The following is a 26,254-nucleotide window of genomic DNA, read 5'->3' as shown; positions in this document are numbered from 1 at the left end:
TTACAATAGGAGTCACACAGATAACCTTAAGTTGCCAACACAGTATTCAACAGAAAAGCAAACTCAAATACCTTTTGATTGATCATAACTTCCATTGATTCACCAAGCTCACCCACCACATATTGAGAGATTATCATTAAACCTTGAGAAAATGTTATCTAACAACAAGATCACAGCTTTAAGGAAGCTGAGCTAAAACAATTTCAAGGTATAGATAATGTTGAATTAATACCATAAAGTTATTGTACTTGAGCAACTCAAATAAAACCTACCATCTCCTGATTGTCATCAATTGCTTTCATCTGGACTTTAAGCTTATTGACTTCTCTTTCATAGCTGGTATGTGGAACTGCAAGGTCATACATTGTCAGTGACCAAAATGTGGCATAGAATTGAGGGCTGATGTCATCCCAGACTTTGGAAACGTGCAAGGAAACCACTGCTTCATGGACAGGAGCCATCACCATCTCACATGATGTGATGTACTTATGAACTTTATGTTGCTGTTTACTTCCCTTTTCTGATTTTTTAAGTTCATCATACTTTGACTAGAGATAAAAAGTAAAAAAAAAAAAAAATACACACACACAACAATTTATAGCACTGACTTTTCATGGTATTAAAAAAAACTATATTCATCAGATAACCAATCTCAAAACTGTTATAGGAATTCTAGTTTCTTACCAACAACATTTATTTTAAGATAAATCATCCCTGGCAGCTGTTCCAATCTTTAGTCCCATGTGCTGACTAGGGATTTTTTAGAAGATTCTTATCAAATCTGACCAGATGAGTAAATGAGCAGGATATGTGTGACCCATCTCCGTTCCCCTTACCCTACTCCCTCTTGCTGGTGCAATAGGGATTAAACATGTAGGGTTTCTAGTCTTGCTTTTGAGATAATCAAGGAAAAGTGTAGACAGTTTTTAACACTAGTAAAGAGGCAGAATGGAGTTTAGAGTCAACCAGGACAGAACATAGTATTGGTACATATAGTCCTGCCAGTTGTTATCATTCAAGGAAGAAAAAGGCAGCTGTTAAAATTTGCAAATTAAGAAGCTGTATTAACACTATAAGTCACTATAAGGCTGCTAAGTAGGGTAACCAACCAACATATGAGTTAGCCTGGGACTGAGGGATTTACCAGGATTCTAAAACTTGGAAAGTTCTGGGTAAACTGGACCAACTGATCACTCAACTACTAAGCCAAATGAGATTTTCTGTAGAGGCTGTGGTTAAGTACAAAGGTGTGTGGGAACTGAAGCTGCAGCTTCTTTGCCCTGACTAGCCTATCTTAATTTGGTAGATAATCAGAGGAAGGCCACACAGCTAACTGTATGAAAAATATATAATAGGAGGGACCACAAATTAGCTTATGCCAAATGTAAAAAAGAAAAGAAAAAACAACAGGAACAAAAACAACTATAAACACACAAAATAAACAAAGTAGTTGTTGCTATTGTCTCACGTCCCTCAGTCTCTTTAGAATGAAAGACCTCTCACCCCCAAAAATCTCTTCAGTTCAGATATCATCCTTGAGGGTCAACCCAAGGAGACAAAAAACTACTGTCTCCTTTATATTAGAAATGTACTTATTCAGTCTGTGCTAAACATAGTATCAAAAATCCAGAACTAGAATGTCAGAGGATAAAGGTTCCACTTCCAGTTCTGCAGTATGATAGGCACAAGATTCTCAGCTCCTTAAGGTCCCCTCTCCCATCCCATGACTATGCCTGGGTGTTGTTATACTCCCAGGCGCATTGGGCTGAAGGCATACCAAGTAACTATTTGTTCCTTCAAGCAGGATCTTAGAATCTTTCAATTGCTCTGTAAGTAGGGAGCTTTATTTTCTATTCTCCCCATTTTAGAAAGCATACTGATAGCCATTGAGACCACCCAGTGACAAAGCTACAAAGAACATTAGTTATGAAAGAGAGGTCCCAATTACATCAGAGACTTGAAAGAATATCATCTAGGATAAGAAAAGGTTTTAAAATGTTGAAGGTGGATCTTACTGAAGGTATTTAATATGAATCTAGGTGAGAAGAATGACATCTGCTAAGATTCTAACAAAACACAGGATAAAGAAGTGTGTAAGTCAGTCTAGCTAGCTAATTTGGACAAGATCTACATTATGAGCTGGCGAAAGCTTTTCTTTCAGTCCCTTGTCTCAAAGCTGGGTCTTAACCATTAAAACTGAAAATTAGCATGAGAGGCTTATATGATAGTAGTCCCAGTCTCCTCAGGCCTTCTGGTTCTGAATCTGTGACTTCTGTTGCTAAGCATCCACTAGTCCTATCTAGTTAGTCAAATAGGCTTGATCAGAACAAGACAGCTAAACTTCATATTTACCTGTGATGAATATTTCCTTGTCTAAAGTCAGTTTAACTCCCAGTTCAAGCTTACATCTTCAAAGAGAGAGGCATAACAGCTCTCTCTCTCAAGTTACCTGCGGAAATGTATCTATGGAATAGAACTGATATCTGCAGTTTTTGCTATACTTCTAATTATTGTTCAAAAAGCTTCTCTGGCCCAAGATTCTGAGCAGTGTTTTGTTGACTGAACTGTTCCCCAGCGAGCCTGCTGGTAGTCAGTTTTGGAAGGGACCTAGCAGTCCTTTAATACTTCTACATATTTACTCTCCCATTGAAGGCTCTTCAAGAGAGGCTTTCACCCAAGAATCAAAAGCAAGAAAGATTCCCAGGACAGCTTGGAAGCCCACACGGTGCAAACAAGGTTGATGAGGAACTCCCTTTACAGAGGGTGGCATGTAGCCTAAGGATAAGGGGCTTATCCCTGACTTAGCTGTATAGTTATCTGTTTTCCTCCTCAACCCTCGGAAGGAAATGCCATTTGTTTGTTTAGATGTTGTATCTCTTAAATGACAAAGACAAATATTTTACATGGGCTAAAGATAAGGCAGCTATTGGTATGAATGGCCTGCTCCATTTTCTGACCTGGAAAAGTTCAGCCAACCTCAGGCAACTAGGTATTCCTGTTTGCTAGGGTTCAATATCGCTGATTAGTGTGTTCACTTCCCAGTACAGCACAGGGCAGGTCAGAATTCCTGAGATGAAGCAATTCTCTCACCTCAGTCCTTCAAGAAATCAGGTCCCCTGTTGTACAGCTGAGACTGATCTACTGTGGGGTGGGGCAACAAGACAAGACATAACTATGTAAAGAGAACATAACAATTCTCTGGATTGAGAGATTCCAAAGGGGAAGAAAAGGCCTAACCCCACTCCCTTATCCCTTTTTCCCCTCTAGAGAGAGTAGCACAGAAACTACTACATAATGCTAATAGTGATAAAATGATAATTAAGTCAATTAACATTTAGTTAGTTGTTAGACAGGTGAGAGACTGTGACATTTGGTATGTAAACACTAACAGCTATGGTCCATTAAATGATCAATTAAGACCCCAAATTTCTCAGCACCTTTTTTGCAGCCTCTGCTACACAGCTCTGTTGCACTACTGGGTACAAACATGGGATCCTAGTTTAAGAGAAAGGACCAAGACATTACTCAAAATCTGTAATAAAGGCCTTGCATAGTACAAACTCAAAAACAACAATGAACAGAAGGACCAGAATCTAAGTTACCAAAAAAAATGAAAAATATACTGGGGCTTCAATTATAGTGGGGAAGTACCCCAGTTTCCAAACTGAGGCCCTGAGGGGAAAGAAAATTAAATTTTTTTTTAAGATGCCACTGCTTTAGAGGGAAAAGTCCAGGTGGCAGGTAGAGAAGGGGGTGGGGAGAAGAGGGGCTGTCTCCTCTTCTACAATACACTTACTTAAATTTCAACAAAGTCATTACTAAGGATGCCTGCCTGACAAGTCTCTAATTTGTTTTGGGACTGTTTCATTTACATAGAGAGAATAAAGTAAGAATCATGAACATGGCCTTTCTAGAAGTTACACAACAGTGACAGAAATTTTAGGGGATTGGGAGGGTTGGTTAAGTCTTTCCGCCTGCTGTAAGGCAGTATGAGTAATAGCATGTCGACCATCTGACAGGGATACTGTCATTAAGGAAACAGGACTCTGTACTCAACAGAAATGTTTCTCAGAATAAGGTACCCAGATACACCTGCATCAGAGTAATTTAGTGCTTGTTACAAAACAATAGCAAATAAACAAAAACAAAGAAAGAAAAGAAATTCCTAGGTCCTATTCAAGTTACTGAATTAGAATTTTGGGACATGGGATTCTGAGTTTTTAAGATGTTTTCCTGGTAATTCTTATCCACACTAATATTTGAGAATTACAGTTCTAGAGAGCCCATATGATACTAACCTGAACAACTGGTAGGATAGTAACAGCAAAATTACAGAACTATTAAGACTTATTTTAAGAAGGGACATTTTCATTGTATACTGCTTAGAGTTGAGTACTAAAAAAAGAGTACTAAAAAAAGACAAGAGTAACTCTCCAAGAGACATAATCTATATCTATGTCAAACTAAAATACATTTAAAAACAAAACAGATACAAAATAATTTGAAATCACTTTTGAATGACAGCAAAGATACTTATACTTACTGAAATATGGTGTGCATACATTGGCCTAGACAGGAAAAATGCTGCATCATGGGGTGTATGAAATTCATTACAGAGCACATCAACTGAAGGCACTCGCTTTATATAATCTTCTGTGCTTAGATTAGATGCTAAAAACCCACCAAACTGTACCAGGGTATCATGACACTAAATTTAAAAAATAAGACAAAAAACACAGATGTGGTACCATTTTACAAAACCAACATAAAATGAAGATGCGTCATTTTAACAATATTTTGATTAACAATTAAGAATCCAAATTTTAGAACTTGAAAGAACTTTAGAGACCATCTACAAACATAATCACATAATCATATTACAAAAAGAGATAACAAGGCCCTGATACGTTGACTTATCCAAAGCTTTAATAGCCAATCAGGTCTCTTAATTTCCAAGCTATTACTCATCACTTTTAGTAGCAGATTACATTTACCTAAATCACATAAAATAATATGCAAATAGATGTCAACTTCTTTGCCCATAAGAGATGAAAACTTCATTTATAAAATATATTTATAAATACTAAGCACCAAAACCTATGATAAGCCCACAAAAATGTGTTTAACTATTACCAACTATATCACTATTATAACTGAAATTCCATATTTCCAGATACCAGGAAAGATATAAGAGCAAACAACTTGAAGATGCAGATATTTAATAATGGAATTTCTATTTAATTTAAAAACTTGCACATATTGTAACAGCTCTCCTACAGCCATCTCTTAAATACCGTAATTTGCATTCATTTCTAAAGTCACAGAAATAGACACTATTTCCAGAATGTCTATTTTACATTAGAGTTGTTTCACATAAATATGATGTGCATACATGACATTTTTCAAATTACATCACATTCTACATTTTTCTTAGCAGAATAAAAATTCTACATAAACACAAAAATCACTTTAACTTGCCTGATCATAGAGCTTTCCCACAAGTTTCAAATGTTTCTCTCCTCCTTCCTGAAAGATTACCCCATTCCTCTGCTGGGCCATAAGTAAACAGAGAGGAAGAGCAAGATCATGGTCCAACAGTGCATCCTTTAATCTCTGCGAGGATTTTTTAGTATTTCTGATCTGGCCAAAATAGCCACCCTACACAAGAAAGAACAAAAATTTATCAGTGTGTAGTATATAACACATGCCATCTGATTTGAAAAAGATACAGAAAAGGTCAAGTTACAATCCTAAAATAAAAAACTCTTATATTCTACATTCCTTAGCCTTCCATTTCTACACAAGTTTATTTTAGTGAAACTGATTATAGCTACTGGTTTAAAGATAGCTGTCCATTACGTTTAAATTTCTGTGTATTTTCCTTTTTCACCTTATAATCAATTAGATTAAACAGAGTAGTGATAGTAAAATTTATGCCAGTGAGAATATCAAGCACTATAAAAGATTTGGTATTTATTTCCTTGTCTTTCACAATTTGTTTCAGCTTTTCAAAAAGTTTGGTTAAAATAGCTAGTATATCTCAATTTTTAAAAAGGTGGGTGGAGGCAGTTGTGAGGGGAGGGTATGGCTTTGACATCTGGCTTTATGTATTTCTGTACTGTTTGGATTCTTCACTATAAGCATGCACATACCTTTTGAATTTAAAAACACAAAAAAACAAAAATAGCAACTCTCACCTCAGCTTTAAGCTGCTCTCCACCAGTCATGGCCTCTAGTTGCTCCATTGTCATTTCCTCCGTAATTTCTATTCCTGCCATTTTTTGTACCACTTCTTTCAATATAAGCAGGTCAAAACTGCTTGGAAAAAAATAAGAAACATATCTATCGTCAAAACTTCAAGCATAAAAATGACAGTAAATTTTAATTAATATACTAAAAATCCCTAAATTATCTGCATATAAAAATGGAGGGAGGGGATGAAGTGGTTTTTAAGGACAAAATAAAAGAAAAAGATGACATTCCCAAAATTGGACCAAAAATTTTTTGATAGTTATGTTAACTTTTTTCTTTAGAAATAATTTCACTCAGGTTGCAGCAACAAAAACATATAACCTTCACCCTTGTTTCACCTATTATTAGCATTTTTACTTAACTTGCTTTATCATCTGCATCTTATGCACATCCCCCCATCGCCATACATACAGTTTTTTGAACCATCTGAGGTTGTTATATATCATGTACCTTTACTGCTAATTTACTTGAGTGTGTACTTCCCAAGAATAGGGATATTCTCTCAAATGACCACAGCACAGTTATCAACTTTAGTAAATCTAAAAGTGATGTAATACTTTTTATCAAATCTGTTCATGTTTCAATTTTATCAGCTAACCAAACAATGTCCTTTATAGCATTTTTTTTCTCCTTCAGTACAAAATGGTCAATATGTTTTTGATGGTATAGAGCCATCTCTCTAAACAATACAATTACCAAAAATAAAAATAAAGATGTAGAATGGTCATACATACTTGGAAAGAAGGAAGAATAATAGGAGGGAGGGAAGAAAAAAGGGAGAAAGATAGGAAAGAGAAGTTCCAAGTTCTGGTACTCAAGCCCAAGATGACAGCCCTAAGCACATTTTCATAGTATGCCAACAGTTAGACACTTTAATTATCAAAATATAGGGCCATCTATGGAAATAACATCATATGACCTCTAAGATATTCTTTAATGAGTTAAATAATTAAGATAAATGAAAAAATTACTTCCTAAAAAAAAAATACCCAAAACAAGTTAAAAGACAAAGGATGAGTTTTCTAAGATTGTTAGCAAGGGCTTACTCTTTCAACTTATCTTGCCTTTCTTAAACTTACTTTTTAAAAACAAGAGGGCCATCATGTACATGTAGTATGAATAAAATCTTTTAATATTTCTTTAAACTATTATTTAATATGATGGTCATGAAAATTGTATTCATGTTACAGAAAACTGAGATACAGATTAAAAAACAGTATGTTCTACTGGTCTAGAAACAGAGAAGTGTAACACGTCTAGGAATGGCCAATAGATGAATATACCATAAATGATATGCTGACAAGAGTCTAAACATTACTTCTTAAAATATTCCCTTAGCTAAAACAAACATCTGTCAAGAAATACTTAGGTAAAGCTTGCTTGAAACACCAGACAGCTTTTAGTTTTTGGTTTTTTGTTAAACACAACTTCCAGTTGTCTGATTTGCCTCATCTACTGTTGATGAGGTTTGCTATACATTCTATTTCAAACTCTACACAGTGGTATTGGGCTAGAATAAAGTAATAAAATCCAGTTATTATAAAGAAAAGAGGACATTATCCAAAAGGTATGCAAGCCTTACAGATCTCTGAAGTTCCAATTCAAAAATTGTTTTAAAGATACCACATATACCCTCTAAATTAATAAATACCTTTCCTACCAAATGCTAGATGTAAAGGTTAATTACTATTCAGTAGCATAATAAATCATGCAATATGTTTTGTCATAAGATGTACAATATACAATATTAACCATGATCACCTATTTACAAGTGTCTTTTTAGCAAGTAACATACATAGCCAAATATTAAATTTATTTCTGTAAAAGTGTTTTACTAAGTATATTTCAGCAGAGTTCATATTAAATCATTTCTTTTAGTCAAGGATTTCCAAATAAATAAATGAGCAACTATTCTACTTGAGCCTACAACCAACAAGCAATCTTTTCAGAATAACAGCAATCTCAATATTACAACACCATCAGAACTATTCTCATTACTGAATTTCATTTATATATAGTTTCCTATGAATACCTTTTACCCGCCTTTAGCTGATTGGCCACATACTGAAGAAGACCAGCAAGATCAATTGGATATTTACGAAAAACTGCACCACAGAAACTAGCCAGACCTGAATGAGATAAAAAAGAATAGGACTAAAAGTTCAGAAAACAGAACATTGTCATTTCTTCAACTAACTCAGTTTCTAAAACAAAAGGTCAGAATAGTGTTATTGTTGATGCTGTTGGAGTTTTACAGTTATATAACAGCAAATCTTTATTGAGTACACACATGCCAAGCACTGTACTAAGTACTCTATGTTGATTATCTCATTTACTCTCTGCAGCAATCATCATAGGTTGGTATAAACATATTAATGAGGAAAATTAGGAACAGATATGTCAGATAATTTGCTCATGGTCATACAGCTAGTACAATATGGAGCAGTGATTCAAATCTATGCAGTCTGACTCCAGAGCCTGTGACTTTACAAATCACACAGTAATGTTGAATGAACAACAAAACTCCGTCAAATGTTTGAGTCAAGAAGAAGTTTCTTTGTATCCAGGAACATGTTACTATATGGAGAGCAGTAAGGAGACAGGTAAAAGTATTGTCAGATCAAGACGTAGACAAGAGACCAATTTTAACCAAGAATCTATATCATACTGCAAAAGCAGGGAGGAAACCCAGTTAAGACAAGAGGAGGGGATTCCAGTAAGTGACCTGTAGCCTCCACAGCAATTATTTGCTAAGCACATAAACGATACTGAACAAAATATAGGTCCTAGCCTCAAAAAGCTTACAGACTAATGGGGATACAGAAAAGCAAACTGAAATAACTATGATGAGTATAAGGTTCCATGGAGAACAGAGGAGAGGAAAGTAATTCAGACTTGTGGGTAGGAAAGTAAGAGGGAAAGCATTCTGAAGGAAGTGGCTTCTAAGCTGAAATCTAATGAATGAGTGGAAGATGGGGTAGTGGGAGACGAGTGGGCAAGGAAGGGTATTCCAAGTAGAGGGAATAACATGAAAAGGGTCAGGGAAAGTTCAAAAAGTTCAATATTATTGAAGCCAAGCATATTTGGGAGAGTAGAATGATGAGACTAGAACAATTCGTAAGGAACCTGGTTCTAAAAGAACTTACCATATAGTTTTTTTGAAAAATATTTTTATTGTAAAATATAAAATATGTACAGAATGTGATAACTTTCAAAGTACAGTTTAACAAGTAGTTATAGAGCACATTTCAAACTATGGTATGGGATACAGTTACACAATTTCAGTTATTCCTTTCCAGCTGTTCTAATATATTAGGAACTAAAAAAAATCTATATACTGATTCAGTAGCCATAATCCTTTGTTAAATCCTATCGTGTCTGTGGATATTCCTCCCACTCATTTGGTCACTGTCTCAATCTTCAGGGATATCTAGGCAATGACCACTCTAACTTGTTCATATGGAAAAGGGGTGCTGACATTATGGGGAAGGGGGATAAGGCTGGATGATGTTCTTGAAGAAACAGTACCTCTGGGTTTCTGGATATATCTGGCATTAGGAAAAATCTGGAGGTTTTAAGTTTCTGAAAAACAAACTTAGTGAAACTTTTATAGAGTCTCAGATAGAGGCCTGGGCATTTTTTATGGTTTTCAGGAATACTATTGGTTGGGACTTGGTATACTGTGGCAATTTGCAGTATCTAGCTGTAGCTTGCATAGCAGTAACCTCCAGAAGAGCTTCTTGACTCTATTTGAAATCTCTTAGCCACTGAAACCTTATTTTGTTGCATTTCTTTACCCCCTATTGGTCAAGCAGGCATTCTCACTCCCATGATGCCAGGGCCAGGCTGATCCTAGGGAGTCATGTCCCACATCACCAGGGAGACTCAAAACCCTGGGAGTCATGCCCCATGAAGGGGAGAGGGTAATGTGCAGAGAGAGGGAAGCCACATCTGAGCAACAAAAGAGGTTCTCTAGAAGTGACTCTTATGTGTTAATTATAGGTAGGCTTAGCCTCCCCTTTACAAAAGTTAACTTTCATAAGAGCAAGCCTCAAGATCAGGGACTTGCCTTATTAAATAGTGGGGTGGGGTCCCTAATTTTACATACTATATATTCTATCCAAACCAATCAATGTCTCACATTAACCTTAGTTATACAATCATCACTCTCAGTTTTAGACGATTATCAAAACCCAAAACACCCCATAACTCTTATCCCACCCCCCCAATTATTTACCCATAGTATTGGTGTTGTACTAGTAAGTTATTCTGACTAAATATACTCAATAACATGCAATAGGTAGTTTTTCCCACATATCACTCTAATTCTTTGCTCAAATGCCATACCTTTGATGTAGATCATGCATGAATTTATTTATATTTGTAGTGCTAATGTGAGATATATGACTTTAAACAATCTCTTTCAAATATGTTGCCTTCAATATGGCAATGTTACTTATAATCCCATTAATAAATTATCCTCACCACTGTCCATTCCCATACCTTTAAGTCCAACATCATTAACAAGTCTGTACATATTAAGTAACCACTCCCACTTCTCTAGCTTCTATCTCTAGGACCTCTATATTCTACATTTTAACACTCGGATTTTACATTATCTAGGAGGATCATAGTAGTGAATTCATACAATATCTCTCCTTTTGTATCCGACTTACTTCACTCAGAATTATGTCCTCAAGGTTCATCCAGGTCATCAAATGTTTCTGGACCTCATTCCTTCTTGCTGCTGCATAATATACCATCGTATATCTTTACCACATTTTGTTTAACCACTTGTCTGTGGAAGGACACTTGGATTACTTCCACCTTTGGCAACTGTGAATGCTGCTGCTATGAATATTGGTATGCAGATGTCTGTTCCTATCACTGCTTTCAGGTCTTCTGGATATATACCAAGAAGTGGAATTGCAGGATCACAGGGCAACTTGATATTTAGTTTTCTGAGGAACTGCCAAATTGTCTTCCACAGCGGCTGTACCATTATACATTCCCAAAAGCAGTGGATAAGTGTTCCAATTTCTCCCCATCCTCTCCAGCATCTGTAGTCTGCTGTTTGTTTAATGGCAGCCATTCTTACAGGCGTGAGATGATATCTCATTGTGGTTCTGATTTGCATTTCCCTAAATGTCAATGAAGATGAATTTTTTCATGTTTTTTTTTAGCCATCTGTATTTCTGCTTTAGAAAAATGTCTATTGATATATTTTGACCATTTTATAATTTGGTTGTTTGTACTTCTGAAGTTGAGTGTAGGATTTCTTTATATTTACAGAGTATCAATCCCTTGTCAGATATATGAATTCTAAATATTTTCTCCAAGTGGGCTGGCTGCCTCTTCACCTTTTTGAAAAAGTCCTCTGAGGCACAGAAGCATTTGAATTTGAGGAGGTCTCAATTATCTATTTTTTCTTTCTTTGCTTGTGCTTTCAGTGTAAGGTCTAAGAAGTACCTCCTATTAGGTCTTGAAGATGTTTCCCTATATTATCTTACAGGAGTTTTACAGTACTGGCTCTTATATTTAGGGCTGTGATCCACTTTTTACATTTTGTATAGGGTGTGAAGTAGGGTTCCTCTCATTCTTTTAGACATGGATATCCAGTTCTTCTAGCTCCATTTGTTGAACATACTGTTCTGTCCCTTAACAGTGGATTGGGGGGCCTTGTCAAAAATCAAATGACCAAAGATGCCGGGGTCTATTTCCAAACTCTCAATTCGATTCCATTGATCAATATGTCTGTTTTTGTGACAATACCATGCTCTTGTGAACACTGGGGTTTTATAACAGGCTTTAAAGTCAGGAAGTGTAAGTCCTCCCACATTGTTCTTTTATAGGATGTTTTTGTAATTTGAGACCCCATTTCCCTTCCAAATAAATTTGGTAACTAGCTTTGCCATGTCTGCAAAGTAGGTTGTTGGAATTGTGATTGGTATTGCATTGAATCTGTAGATAAATTTAGATAGAATGGACATCTTAATGACATTTAGCTTTCCTATCCATGAACAGGGAATATCTTTCCAACTATTTAGGTCCTCTTTGACTCATAGCAAAATTTTGTAGTTTTCTCTGCAGAGGTCCTTCACATCCTTGGTAAAGTTTATTCTTAGATATTTGATTCTTTTGGTTGTTATTGTGAATCAAATTTTTTTCTACATTACCTCTTCAGTAGACCATCACCAGTGTATAGAAATACTACTAATTTTGGTACATTAACCTTGCATTCCATCACTTTGCTGAATATTTTATTAGCTCAAGTAGCTTTGTCATTGACTTATCAAAATTTTCCAAATACAGGATCACATCATCTGCAAATAATGGAAGTAGTACTTCTTCCTTTCAGATTTGGATGCCTTTTATTTCTTTTTCTTGCATAATTGCCCTGGTTAGAATTTCTAACACAATGTGGAACAGTGGTGATAGAGGGCACTTCACATTTTCCATTATTTCTCTGAAATCCAATTCAAATTTTTCCATCTTTTCCACCATTTGTTCTTTTGTGTGCTCATATTCTATTGTCCTGTCCTCTAGTTCACTTATTCTTTCTTCTGCCTCTTCAAATCTGCTCTTGCATGTCTTTTAGTGTATTTTTTTGTTTTATCTACACTATCATTTCTATAAGATTGGCTATTTTTCTACTTACTCTTTCAAATTCTTCTCTATGCTCTTCTAGTGTCTTCCTGATGTCCTTTATGTTTTTAGCAAATTCACTGAACCTCTTTTGGAGATTTGTATGTACTTCTTTGATTAGTTGCCTGAAGTTTTGGGTCTCTTCCAGCTTTTTAATTTAGTCATTTAGGTTGGCCATATCTTTGTGGATCTTCACATGCTCTGTGGTTTTCTGTTGCTGTCTTGGCATTTGTTTATCTTAATAAGGTTACTTTGGGAGATGCAAGTCTATTTGGACATCTGTATAGAATTTGGCAGAATTGCTATTTGCTAGGGTGCACTTTCCTTGTATTCCCAGCAGCTGGTGCTCTTGGGCCACCTCGTCCCCACAAGCCCACTTATCCCTGACTGCGTCTGTGCATTGGGCTGGGCCAACCCAGGTGGAAATCCAGTAAGTAAGTTCAGCAGTCCTCTATGCACACTGGAGGCTGCCAGCCCCGGGACTGGGGGGTGGGCACCGTGCAGTTCTGCGGGGATTCTGCTGTGGGCACAGTGGGTCTGGTTATTCCCTGGCCTCCATATGGGTTAATCTTGGGCTGTGGGGCTGAGAGTTTCACCTTCCCCAGCCTTCAGCCAGCTCAGAAGTGCCCTGCTTTTAGTTGGCCCACAAGATACCTACCCACCATGCACCTGTGGGCCTTTGGGATAGGAGAGGGACTCTTGGTGCTTCCATGTGGACACTCTGCCTGTGAATGCCACAGGCCTCCGTGGAGAAGGTTCACAGGCAGCGGAAAACAGATTGCCTCTCTCACCTGCTAACTGTCAGATCAGCTCTACTCAGCACTGCATCCCTTTTCCTCCAAAGGGGAGAGCCTCCTGAGTCCTCCCAAAGACTAGGCCCTGCAGGGGCCTGCCTCTGGGTTGAGTGATAGGCACTGCACACTGCAGCAAGGTCTCTGTGTGTGGCTAACACAAGTCTGTTGGTTCCCAAGTACCCTCACAGGAGCTGCCAGCTGCAGGACTGAGAACAGTTATCTTCCCAACTGGTTGTGGAGATGGGAATGCGGAAGTGCAGAGCTCCTCCCTCTCCCACTCTTGCCAGCACGTAGCTGCCAGCCCTGTGGGCAGTCATAATTGAATAAACTCACCCTGTTCTCTCAGCTGTAATTTCTCCACTGTTTCATCCAGGTCCCCCCTATATATTGTAGAGGTCCTTCTCTGGCCACTTGTGCCCTGGATCCACTGTCCCGGTTGCTTTTTGCTTTTTCTCTAGTTATTCCATGGGGAAGAAGTTTGCTCTGCCTCTCCTATACTGCCATCTTCCCAGATGTCCATGTAACTTTAAAAGATTTCAAACTTTACTCTAAAAAGCAGTGGGAGCCACTGAAATATTAAGCTACCAGATTTGACAAGTTGAAAGAAAGCAGAGGACTGGTTGCTAGAAACCAAAGATGCAAAAAATAAAAAGAAACAAGGCTAGGTTTTTGGTTAAACAACCATATTTTTCATTTTTTCTGATGATGGGAACCTCAGGATAGAATGGAGAGAAGGGACGCTAGTTCTCTTAAGATCACTCCTCTAAAATAATAGTAGTTAAAAAGGTGATTGACCCCTAGTATCAGTGTGGCACACCTGTTACTGCTGATGAAAGAATATTAAGGTATTACTGTTAAGTATAGTTCATAGCTATAATAATAATAATGGGGGGGGATAAGAGGTAAGGGGTATTTAGGTTTTCTTTTTTTACATCTATCTGTTCTTTTCTTTTTGGAGCAATGAAAATGGTCTAAAATTGAGTGTGATAACAACTGCACAACTAGGTGATGATACTGTGAGACACTGATGGTATATTTTAGATGAATTATATGGTATGTGACTATATCTCAATATGATTTACAGTTTTAAAAAAACAGGATTTTCATCTTCCCAGTAATGCTTACCTGAATCCTATCACAGCCAATACTGGCATCCTGAGTTGGGAAAATGAATGAGTAGTATATGAATCTTCTTACACGGTCAGGGAGCTGGACACTTCTGTTGAACAAACTGAGTGACTAGAGATTCTGAAGAGCTGACATACTTTCAAAAGTCTCTAAACATAGGTAATGGAATACACAGCATGTATTTCATCTTTGAAAAAGTAAAAAATACTTACTCTGAAGCCAACTTGAGATGGTTGTATCATCATGTTTCATTCTCTCCTTTTCTGGATTAGCTAAAGCTTCTATGATACAATCTTTCATACATTAAGAAAAAATTTAAGTCACTGTATTTCTAAGAAAGACCCTTAAACAGAAAAAATATGCCACATGTTGGAAAAGATAAAATGTTTGCTTCAAGTTATTACAATGTATTGAAAAATAAACTCATTGCAGGACCAACTTTTCCTTCTTTGGCCTCTTTTTCATCTTTCAGCAAATAAGATACATTCAATCTTTATCAAGATGTTTGGTAAACCGAACACTTTTTCTCCCTATATACAACACAAAGACACACGCACACACAATCTCCTGTGAGTAAAAGATGACTGGTCAAGTTTTTAAATCAGGCACCTGACTCAACTGAGTGGTTACTGAAAGAACTTGGAATGAAAATAAAATATTCACCTCTTAGATCTATGAAATGTGAAATCTAAGCATTACTTCACTTGAAAGGATACAGGCCAAGACATCATAATTCAATGAAGTGAGGTATTTCAATGAATCTACTACAGGTGTTATTAGGTTATCATACTTCTGTATTTGTGACAAGATCTGGAAGAGAGTAGCGAAGAATACATGGCATTAACTTAAACAACAGAGGTCTTCTATGCCAACTAAATAATGGCTAAACTTTTTATTTTTCAAAAGAAAGACAAAATAATGCTTATAATAAAAATGGTTTCCTTCAATTTTGTATTTATATAAAACCTACTATTCCAGTCATTTCCTTGGGAGATTATTATCTTAAGTCACATTTTCCAACAAGGAAATAATTCCAGAGGGTCTAAAGATGACTTTTGGAGTTACAGAGGCTAGGCTTATGTCAATGTGTTTTAGAAATCTCTTTCTAAATATGAAAACAATAGCATTTTATATGAATTGTAACTAAATGCTATTCAAATGTTTTTAAAAACCAAAATTAATAAATAATGCATCTCTTTATTAATGTTTCACTTCCATAAATCAAATGTGGTTAACAAGATAACATTAGATGGTAATAGTAGCACCATAACACATTAACAGAAAATTAGATCAGTATATTAATACACTGTATGAAATTTTTGTTTTTAACTGCACAAAGTTTCCTTTGGTAAAGGTTTTTTTTCCCCTAAAACCACCAATCATTTTTAAAACTACATCATTCCTTTTGTCTCATGCTGATTTAAGACAACAAAAAAATCACTTAAAATAATATTAATCTAGAAACATACATAATCAAACAAAATGGTTGGATTGCTGTGGCTCAACTTCCCAATTTGTCTTCCAGAAGGCTTCACATTTTCCTTGGTTAGACGCCTACAAGGGGAAAAAAAGGTGGCAAGGGTCATCTTAAGTAACTTCCCTCATAAGGCACATAGCTTTATTACATCATGAAAAAGCAATTCTTTCCCAGATATCCAAAATAAATACACATAAATGACCAGATTCATTATATAATTTGCTGCAGGACCTGGACTATTTCATTAGGCATTCTCCTAGAGGTTCTTGAGATTTTATATATAATGCTTAACCATTCATAAAATATAATTTTCCATTTTAATAACAGTCCAATAAGCATTAAAACTATTATTCCATCTACTCAGTGACCATAACAATATGGAACAATTCTGATTTTCATATTTAAAGAAAAGAAATTTTAATTAATGCTACTGCTTTTCTTTCTCTTTAATTATTCCTCTGCTCACCAATCTTAGGAACATTTTGGAAATTTGTGTCTACTGCAGTCTTACAGTTCAAAACAATCACCATGAGGAATCTTAAATTCTTCTGATGAAATTATTTCAAAATAAAACCAGAAAGTTGAAACTTGCAAAGGTTACAAGTGAGAGGGAAGAAGTTTTCTAAAATGAAAATGTATGGAGCATTTTACGAATTCAGCTTATAGTTCAAGGAATGTGACCATTCTGGAAGTGACAAAGTGATATAATTATCTTAAGAAGTTTTATATGATAAAATGATTCATCAATCAAAATTATTGCCTCATCAGCTGCTACCATTCCCCATTTCTCCATGGCCCAGCTTCTTTTTTCAAAGAGAGAGCCCATCAGTTATAAACTTTGGCTACACCACGTTCCACTGACAAACTTAACACCATCTATCCTTACTTCCAACCCTACTATTTAGGGTGGCCTTCCTACTGGCCAAGGCTAAACCCGACCCTCTGTGCTTGTTTATCCATTTGCCCCTGGAGAGAAAAGCAAACAATAAAAGGCACACTTTCTTGATTATATCTTCCCCTCAAGCTACAATCTCAGTATATTATCAGGCATATAGAACACATCAATGACCATTTGTGGAATGAATTATTAAATGCTCTATAGAAAATCATATATTAAAAGGTACTCAACGGCAAGATGGCGGACTGGTGAGGTGTGGGCTTTACTCACTCCTCCAGAGCAGTTGTTAGAAAGCCAGGAAATGCGTGGACCGGACAACACAGAGGAATTTGAGTTTGGACATACTTCATACAACACTTAGAAACACGTGGAGCAGCTGAGATCAGCAAAATCTGTACGTTCTTGTGGCCAGGGGGCCTGCGCCCCTCCCTGCCAGGCACAGTCCTGAGGGAGGAGAGGCCCTCGGTGCTGGGAACCAGGAGGGAGAACAAAAACTCCAACCACAGATAAACTGAAACCAGACACCAGAGAATCTTTCACTTTCAACCTATTTGAGGCTTTCAGTCTAGGGTGATTCTCTTGTATACAACATATAGTTGGATCATACTTTTTTTATCCAATCTGCCAATCTGTGTCTTTTGATTATTCCACGGAATCCATTAATATTCAGTGTACCTGTAACTCAAAGCTAGAGCTTGGTAGTTATGAATGTCAGTATTAGCGCATACAGCAACTGTTAAAAAAAAAGCTAAAAAGGAGCCCAGACTTCAATTAGAGATATGAATGAAGTAGATCTGGTTAAGACTAGGGAAAATCAGCCAAAGGGTAGAGGTTGAAACTGACTGTGCTTTAAAACTTCCACTTCCTTGTGAGACCAAAGGAAGAGATGTTTATTTGGTGCAGGATCTATATTTTCTAAAAATATAACTTCTACAGTCAGTTTGTTCAAACACCATAATTACATGGAACTTTGAACAGGAAGTGAGATATGGTAGGTTTGTATAGGTTAGCATGAAATAGCGACTTCTCAAAGTAATTTGGGCAGGGAATAAAAGTATCTATATAGGGCCCCCCTGAAGAGCTGGGGGGAAATGCAGAAGTGTTGGACTTCCTCACCCGGATTGCTGCTGATCTCACAACATTGAGGACTTACAGCTTGGTATGCTGAGCCCTCTGTTTTGGGGTTTGCCCTTATGAAGCTTGTTACTGCAAAGGAGAGGCTAAACCTGCTTATAATTGTGCCTAAGAGTCTCCCCGAGTGCCTCTTTGTTGCTCAGATGTGGTCCTATCTCTCTAGCTAAGTCACCTCGGGCGGTGATCTTGCTGCCCTCTCACCTACGTGGGATCTGACTCCCAGGGGTGTAAATTTCCCTGGCAATGCAGGATATGACTCCCGGGAATCAATCTGGACCTGGTATCGTGGAACTGAGACCATCTTCTTGACCAAAAATGGGATGTGAAATGGAATGAAATAAAGCTTCAGTGGCTGAAGAGATTTCAAATGGAGTAGAGAGGTCATTCTGATGGACACTCTTACATACTTATCACACTTTTTAGGTTTTAATGTATTGTAATAGCTAGAAGTAAATATCTGAAATTATCAAACTCCAACCCAGTAGCCTTGACTCTTGAAAACGACTGTATAACAGTAGCCTACAAGGGGTGGCAGTGTGATTGTGAAAACCTTGTGGACAGCACTCTCTTTATCCAGTGTATGGATGGATGAGTAGAAGAATGGGGACAAAGACCAAATGGAAAACAGGGTGGGATGGGGGTATGATTTGGGTGTTCTTTCTCAGTTTTATTTCTTATTCCAATTCTGATGCTTTCTGGTGTAAGGAAAGTAGTCAAAAATAGATTGGGGTGATGAATGCACAACTACAAGCTGGTAATGTGAACAGTTGATTGTACACCATGGATGACTGTATGTGAATATATCTCAATAAAATTGAATTTAAAAAAAAACAGATTGGGGTGATAAAGGCATAACTTTATGATGGTACTGTCAACAGCTGATTGTATACCACAGATGATTGTATATGTGAATATATCTCAATAAAACTGAGTTTAATTAAAAAAAGGTAAATCAACAATGGGGGGAGGAGGGGAATGGAACCTTTCAGATGTTCTTTATTTTAATTTTTATTTTGTCTTTTGGAGTAATGAAAATGTTCAAAGATTGACTGTAGTGATGAATGCACAACTATATGATGATGCCGTGAATGACTGTACACTTTGAAGGACTGTATGTTATGTGAATATTTCTCAATAAAATTGCATAAAGATACAGTGGAAAAAAAGTATTCATAACTTACAAAATTATGCAAGCAAGAAATTAATACATTATATTCTCAATGTAAAAAGTTCAAACAGTACCATAATCATATTCCTCAAGCCTGGTGATATTACAGCTTACAAATATACCAAACACATGAGAGCATTAAACATTCTGCAGATATTATTCCGTGTAAATTATATTTTTGTTCATTAATTTACTCATTCATTCATATTAATGCCTAATATATGCCAAGAAAAGTGCTATGGACTAGACATACAAGGATGAGTACGAACAGTTCCTACTCTCAAGTTCAATCCAGTTGGGGAGACAGATTTAAAACACATTTTAAAAATATCTATATTCTTAAACAACACAAGCAAATTAGACAACAGTACTTATTATATGCTACCAATCATATTAAAAATGGGGGATAATATATTTGTACTGTCTTCTAAATGCATTAAAAATACCTGAAAGACAAAGCAAGAAAGTAAACAGTAGTTACTTTTTTTGTAAGGATTAAGTGGATTGGGTATGGGTGGGGGAATTTAACTATGTAACTTTCTATAGTTTCTGAAATTTAAACCATGTTAATGTATAAATTACTTAAAAATTTGATAATCAGGCAGACTTCTGGGGAAGATGGCAGAATACGGAGATCCAAGACTCACTCCTCCCACAAAAACAGATAGTGGACAGACAGGAACTGTCTGAAACAACTGTTCTGAGGCCCCAGAGGCCAGGAAAGCCCTACACAACATCCACGAAAGATGGGGATGAACAGGCTAAGAAACTCTGGTAAAATGCTATGAGCAGCTCACTCCAGTGCCACTGTCCATACAGGCTGCCTTTGCGTCAGTTCCTGGCTGGCTACAACAACCAGAGACATGGAAGTCCTCTTCCCTAAGAACGGGGGGAGGGTGGGGGCATAGCAAAGCACTGATAACTGAATTCAGATTGCTGGGCTAGGCACTGAGCTACTGTTTTAGCCAGCCATGAATATGGACCTCTGCAGCCACTGTTTCAACCCTGCCCCAAATAAGAGGTGATCCAGGGAAGTTGAAAGACACAGTACCTCCTTAAGAGTTGCAGAAAACAGTATGCTGAAGGGCACCATCTGTTGGGCAAGCCAGGAAAGCAAAGATTCAGGGACAAGTCAAACAGACTTTTTGGTGTTTTTCCTGACCCTCTCCCCAAAGTTCTCTTGAGCAGGCCTGTGCCCCTTTTGTGGAATCCTGGCTCTGGTTTGGCTGGGAATACTGATGCAGGAAAATCCTATCTGGGGTGACCCTCCTCCCAGTATGTGCCACCCAGACAAAAGGAGCCAGAGGCAAGGAAAGGAGTGTAAAAAAGAACTATAGAGGCAAAACAAATAGAACAGATCAAGATTTCCGGAAAAGGAACAGAGGAAAGGAAGATTTTTCCTGGGGGGTCAACAATTGCACTAATAGAGAAATCTTAAAAACTGTACCAAATATTCAAGGCAAGAATCAGATGAATATGAACTGAAAATATCTGACCAGTTAAACATGGACAATTCTAAACTTCTAGAATAAGTTGGACAAAAAGCAAATCAACAATAAAAGCCTAGGCAAGAAAGAGAAAATGACCAACAAAGTAAGTTCATCAAGATAATCCCCATGCCTAGATATCAGCAAAAAATTAAAAGCCATATTAAAAAACAGGAAGATATGGCCCAGTCAAGGGAACAAATTAAAATTTCAGAGGAGTCACAGAATTTGGAAAAACTAATCAAAGCTATTCAAACAAGTCTCCTAAATCAATTCAAGGAGATAAAGGGAAATATGGCTGAAGAAATAAAAGATATTGAGAAGACTCTGGATGAGCATACAGACGAATTTGACTGTGTAAAAACAAACATCACAGAAATTATGGAAAAGAGAAGCACAATAGAAGAGATTCAAGTACAGAACAGGCACACAACAGCAGATGCGAACAGTCAGAAGGAAGAATCAGCAAACTATAGGGGCAATAGAAATCTTATAGACAAAAGATAGAGAAAATAATGGAAAAAAAACTGAGCAGGGTCGCAGGGATTTGAATTACATCCTGAACTGCACAAACGTACGTGTCATGTATGTCCCAGAAGAAGAGAAGGGACAGAAAGAATATTTGAGGAAATAATGGCCAAAAGTTTCCCAACACTTATGAAGACAGAAATAAACATGTCTAAGAAGCACAATGTACTCCAAGCAAAATAAATCTTAATGACCCTACTCTGGGACACTTACTAACCAGAATGTCAAATGCCAAAGATAAAGAGAGAATCCTGAAAGCAGCAAGACAAAAGTGATTTGTCACATACAAGGGAAATACAATAAAGATAAGTGCCAATTACTCATCAGAAACCTTGGAGGCCAGAAGGCAGTGGTACAATATATTTAAGGTACTGAAAGAGAAAAGATGCCAGAGAAGAATTCTTTATCCAACAAAACTGTCCTTAGAAAATGAGGGAGAGTTTAAAATATTCACAGATAAACAGAAGCTGATAGAGTTCCTTAATAAGAAACTGGCTCTACTAGAACTACTAAAGGGAGTTTTGCTGGCTGAAAAGACAAGACAGGAGAGAGAGGTCTGGAGGAGGGTACAGAACTGAAGAGTATTAGTAAGGGTAACTTAAAAGATAAAGAGAGAGGGAAAAAGAGATCTGACAAATAAAAACCAAAGGATGAGATGGTTCAATTGACAACTGCCTTTAAAGTAATAAATAAAAATAAATGAAACTGCGAATTTAAAAAAAAAGACATAGAATTAACAAAAACCAAAGTTGGATCTTGAGAAGATCAATAAAATTGACAAACTCTTACCTAGATGGACAAAAAAAAAAAAAAAAAAAAAAAAAAAAAGAGAAGCTGCAAATAAATAAAATCAGAAATGAGAGGGGGGACATTACTACTGACCCCACAGAAATAAAAAGGATCATAAGAGGATACCATGATCAACTGTATGCCAACAAATTAACACAACCTAGATGAAATGAACAAACTCCTAGAAATACATGAGCAACCTACACTGACTAGAGAATAAACTGAAGACCACAACAGACCAATTACAAGAGAATGAATCAGTCATCAAAAACTTCCCAACAAAAAAAAAGAGACCAGGACCAGATGGCTTTACAAGTGAATTCTACCAATCATTCCAAGAAAAATTAGTATCAAACTTGCTCAAACTCTTCCAAAAATTATCAAAGCCAGATAAGTATACTACAATAAAGAAAATTATAGATCAATTTCTCTTAGCAATATAGATGCAAAAATGCTCAACAAAATACTTGGAAATCGAATCCAACAGCACATTAAAATTATCATACACCACGATCAAGTGGGTTTTATCCCAAATATGCAAGGGTGGTTCAAAATAAGAAAATCAATTAATGTAATACACCATACTAACAAAACAAAGAGCAAAAACAACATGATCATCTCAATTGAGGCAGAGAAGCCATTTGACAAAATCCAGCATCCTTTCTTGATGAAAGTACATAGAAAAACAGGAATAGAAGGAAACATCTTCAATATGAAAAACCCACAGCTAATATTACATTCAATGGTAAAAGCACAAAAGCTTTCCTTCTAAAATCTGGAACAAGACAAGGATGCCCACCATCACCACTCTTATTCAACACTGTGCTAGAAGTTCTGGCCAGAAAATTTAGGTAAAAAATGAAATAAAAGGCATCTGGATTGGATAGGAAGAAGCAAAACTTTCACTATTTGCAGATGACATGATCCTATATATAGAAAGTCCAGAAAAATCTACAACAAAGATACTAGAAGTAATAAACAAGTTCAGCAAAGTGGCAGGATACAAGATAAAAAATCAGCAGTATTGCTACACCCTAGCAATGAGCAAACTGGGGAGAAAATCAAGAAAAAAATTCCATTTACAATAGCAACTAAAAGAATCAAATATTTAGGAATAAATTTCATCAGGGATGTAAAGGACTTGTACACAGAGAACTAAAAAACATTCCTAAAAGAAATAAAATATTTCTTTTTTTCTCTTTATGGCTGTAAAGAGGTGGTGAGCCCTCCTGTAATTATGCCTATGAGTTACCTCCAGAGAACCTCTTTTCTTGCTCAAATTAGAGACTTTCTCTCTCTAAGCCTAAATCTGCAAATAAATTCATCACTCTCCCCTCAATGTGGGGCAGGACTCCCAAGATGAATGAGCCTTCCTGGCGATGTGGGATATGGATTCCAGGAATGAGCCTGACCCTGGCATCGAGGGATTGAGAATGCGTTTTTGAACAAAAGCGGGAAAAGAAAGGCAACAAAGTAAGATTTTAGTGGCTAGGAGACTTCAAACAGTGTCAGGAGGTTGTCCTGGAGGTTACACCTATGCAAGCTTCACCCAGAAATGCCAAATGACCACAATATAAGCCCAAATCAACAGTAGTCCCCAAAACCTTAAAGAATACCAGAATCCCTATCTGAGATGCTATAAAAGTTTCACTCACCAAGTTTATTCATCAGAAACTTAAATCCTTCAAAAGTGCTCCCATGCCAGCTAAGTCGTAAAAACCCAAGCTCTTTAAGAACATCAACTAGATGTGTCCCCTTTGCTCATAAAGTTGACACCCCTTTTCAACATGAACAGGTTAGGGTGGTCACTGCCTAGATATCCCTGAAGATCAGGAAAGTGATTAAACTAGACAAAGGGGTAGCAACAGACAAGGTGGAAATTAACAATGTGGATTATGTTTATATAATTTCCTTTTTCTTAGTTGCTAGGATATTAGAATCATTAGGAGAGAATTGAAATGGTGGAACTGTAACTCATAGCATCCTTTGAAATTTTTTGTATAGCTACTTGCTAAATTGTAATTTGAAAGCTATACCTTTTTGTATATATGTTAGATTTCACAATAAGAAAATAACTGAAACTGTGGAATTGCAGCCTGTAATATTCTTGGAAATTTGTGCTTTAATACTTGTTAAATTGCACTTGGAAGGTTACCACTTTTATGTATTATTTGTTATATTCTATAATAAAAATTATGATTTTAAAAAAATCAAATAAGACCTATATAAATGGAAGGACATCCCGTGTTCATGGATTGGAAGACTAAATGTCATTAAGATGTAAATTTTACAGAAACTGACTGACATTCAAGTAATCCCAATCACAATTTCAACAGCCTACTTTGCAGAAATGAAAAAGCCAATTATCAAATTTATTTGGAAGAGTTGGGGGCCCTGAATAGCCAAAAACATCTTGAAAAAGAAAAATGAAGTTAGAGGACTTACATTTCCTGATTTTAAAGCACATTACAGAGTTACAGTGGTCATTACAGCATGGTACTGGCATAAGGACAGTATATTAACTGACGGAATCAAATTGAGAGTTCAGAAATAGACTCTCACATCTATGGCCAATTGACTTTTGACAAGTCCACTCAACTTGTTAAGAACAGTCTTTTCAACAAATGGTGCTGGGAGAACTGGATATCCATATGCAAAAGAATGAAAGAGGACCCCTATCTCACACTACATACAAAAATTAACACAAAATGGATCAAAGACCTAAATTTAAGAGCCAGGACCATAAAACTCCTAGAAGAAAATGTAGGGAAGCATCTTCAAGGTCTTGTTATAGGCAATGGTTTCTTAGATTTACACAGAAAACACAGACAATGAAAGAAAAAATAAACAGTACCTTCTCAAACTTAAAACTTTTGTGCTTCAAAGAACTTTGTCAAGAAAGCGAAAAGGCAGCCTACTCATTGGGAGAAAATATTTTGAAAACAAATTATCTGATAAGGGTTTAACATCCAAAATATACAAAGAAATCCTACAACTCAATAAAAAGACAAGCAACCCAATTTTAAAAATGGGCAAAAGACCTGAACAGACATTTTTCCCAAGAGGCAATATAAATGGCTAAAAAGTACATGAAAAGATGCTCAACATCACTAGCAGTTAGGGAAATGCCAATCAAAACCACAATTAGATACCATTTCCTAACTACCAGAATGGCCATCATCAAAAAAACAAGAAAACTACAAGTGCTGGAGAGGATGTGGAGAAAACAGGAACACTCATTCACTGCTGAATGGTGCAGCCACTGTGGAAGACAACTTGGTGGTTCCTCAGGAAGCTAAGTATAGAATTGCCATATGATCTGGCAATCCTGCTACTAGGTTTATACCCAGAACTGAAAGCAGGCACTTGAACAGACATTTGCACACCGATGTTCACAGCAGCATTATTTACAATTGCCAAAATGTGGTATGTACATACAATGGAGAATTATTCAGCTGTAAGAAGGAATGAAGTCCTGATCCATGTGATAACATGGATGAACCTTGATGCTATTATGTTGAGTGAAATAAGGAGGACACAAAAGGACAAATATTGTATTATCTGACCGATACAAACTAATTATAATAGGCAAACTGAGACTTGAATCTAGAATACAGGTTACCAGGGGACAGAATGGGGATAGAGAATGGGGAGCTGATGCTTAATTTGTGTAGAATTTCTAATTTAGATGACTGTAAAGTGTTGGGAAATGGATAGTGGCAACAGTAGCACATTATTGTGAATATAATTAACAGCACTAAATTATGTTTGGGAATGTGGTTGAAAGGGGAAGTTTGGGGTCATGTATGTTACTAGAAGAATAGTGAGAACATAAAACATGGGACTGTATAACAGTGAATCCTGTTGTGGGTGATGATTGTGGTTAATAGTACAAATATAAGAATGTTTTTTCATGAATTATGATAAATGTATTTTGCAATTACAAGGTATTAA

The 26,254-nt window shown here is 36.6% G+C and overlaps 1 protein-coding gene across 1 annotated transcript in view; it reads right to left on the bottom strand.

The window, feature by feature from the left end:
• THOC2 (THO complex 2) overlaps nucleotides 1–26,254 on the bottom strand; it is a 175,998-nt gene that overhangs the window by 14,740 nt on the left and 135,004 nt on the right. The window contains exons 16-23 of the mRNA XM_037822774.1: nucleotides 16,289–16,373; nucleotides 15,536–15,629; nucleotides 15,032–15,112; nucleotides 8,285–8,381; nucleotides 6,198–6,315; nucleotides 5,479–5,658; nucleotides 4,544–4,708; nucleotides 273–548 (exon numbers count right to left, since the gene is read on the bottom strand). Coding sequence (XP_037678702.1) covers nucleotides 273–548; nucleotides 4,544–4,708; nucleotides 5,479–5,658; nucleotides 6,198–6,315; nucleotides 8,285–8,381; nucleotides 15,032–15,112; nucleotides 15,536–15,629; nucleotides 16,289–16,373 — 1,096 coding nt within the window. The remainder of the gene's footprint in view (nucleotides 1–272; nucleotides 549–4,543; nucleotides 4,709–5,478; nucleotides 5,659–6,197; nucleotides 6,316–8,284; nucleotides 8,382–15,031; nucleotides 15,113–15,535; nucleotides 15,630–16,288; nucleotides 16,374–26,254) is intronic.

This window comes from Choloepus didactylus, chromosome Y (genome assembly GCF_015220235.1).
Source record: "Choloepus didactylus isolate mChoDid1 chromosome Y, mChoDid1.pri, whole genome shotgun sequence".
NCBI classification, from domain to species: Eukaryota; Metazoa; Chordata; class Mammalia; order Pilosa; family Megalonychidae; genus Choloepus; species Choloepus didactylus.
This window is presented reverse-complemented; position numbering and strand designations above follow the sequence as displayed.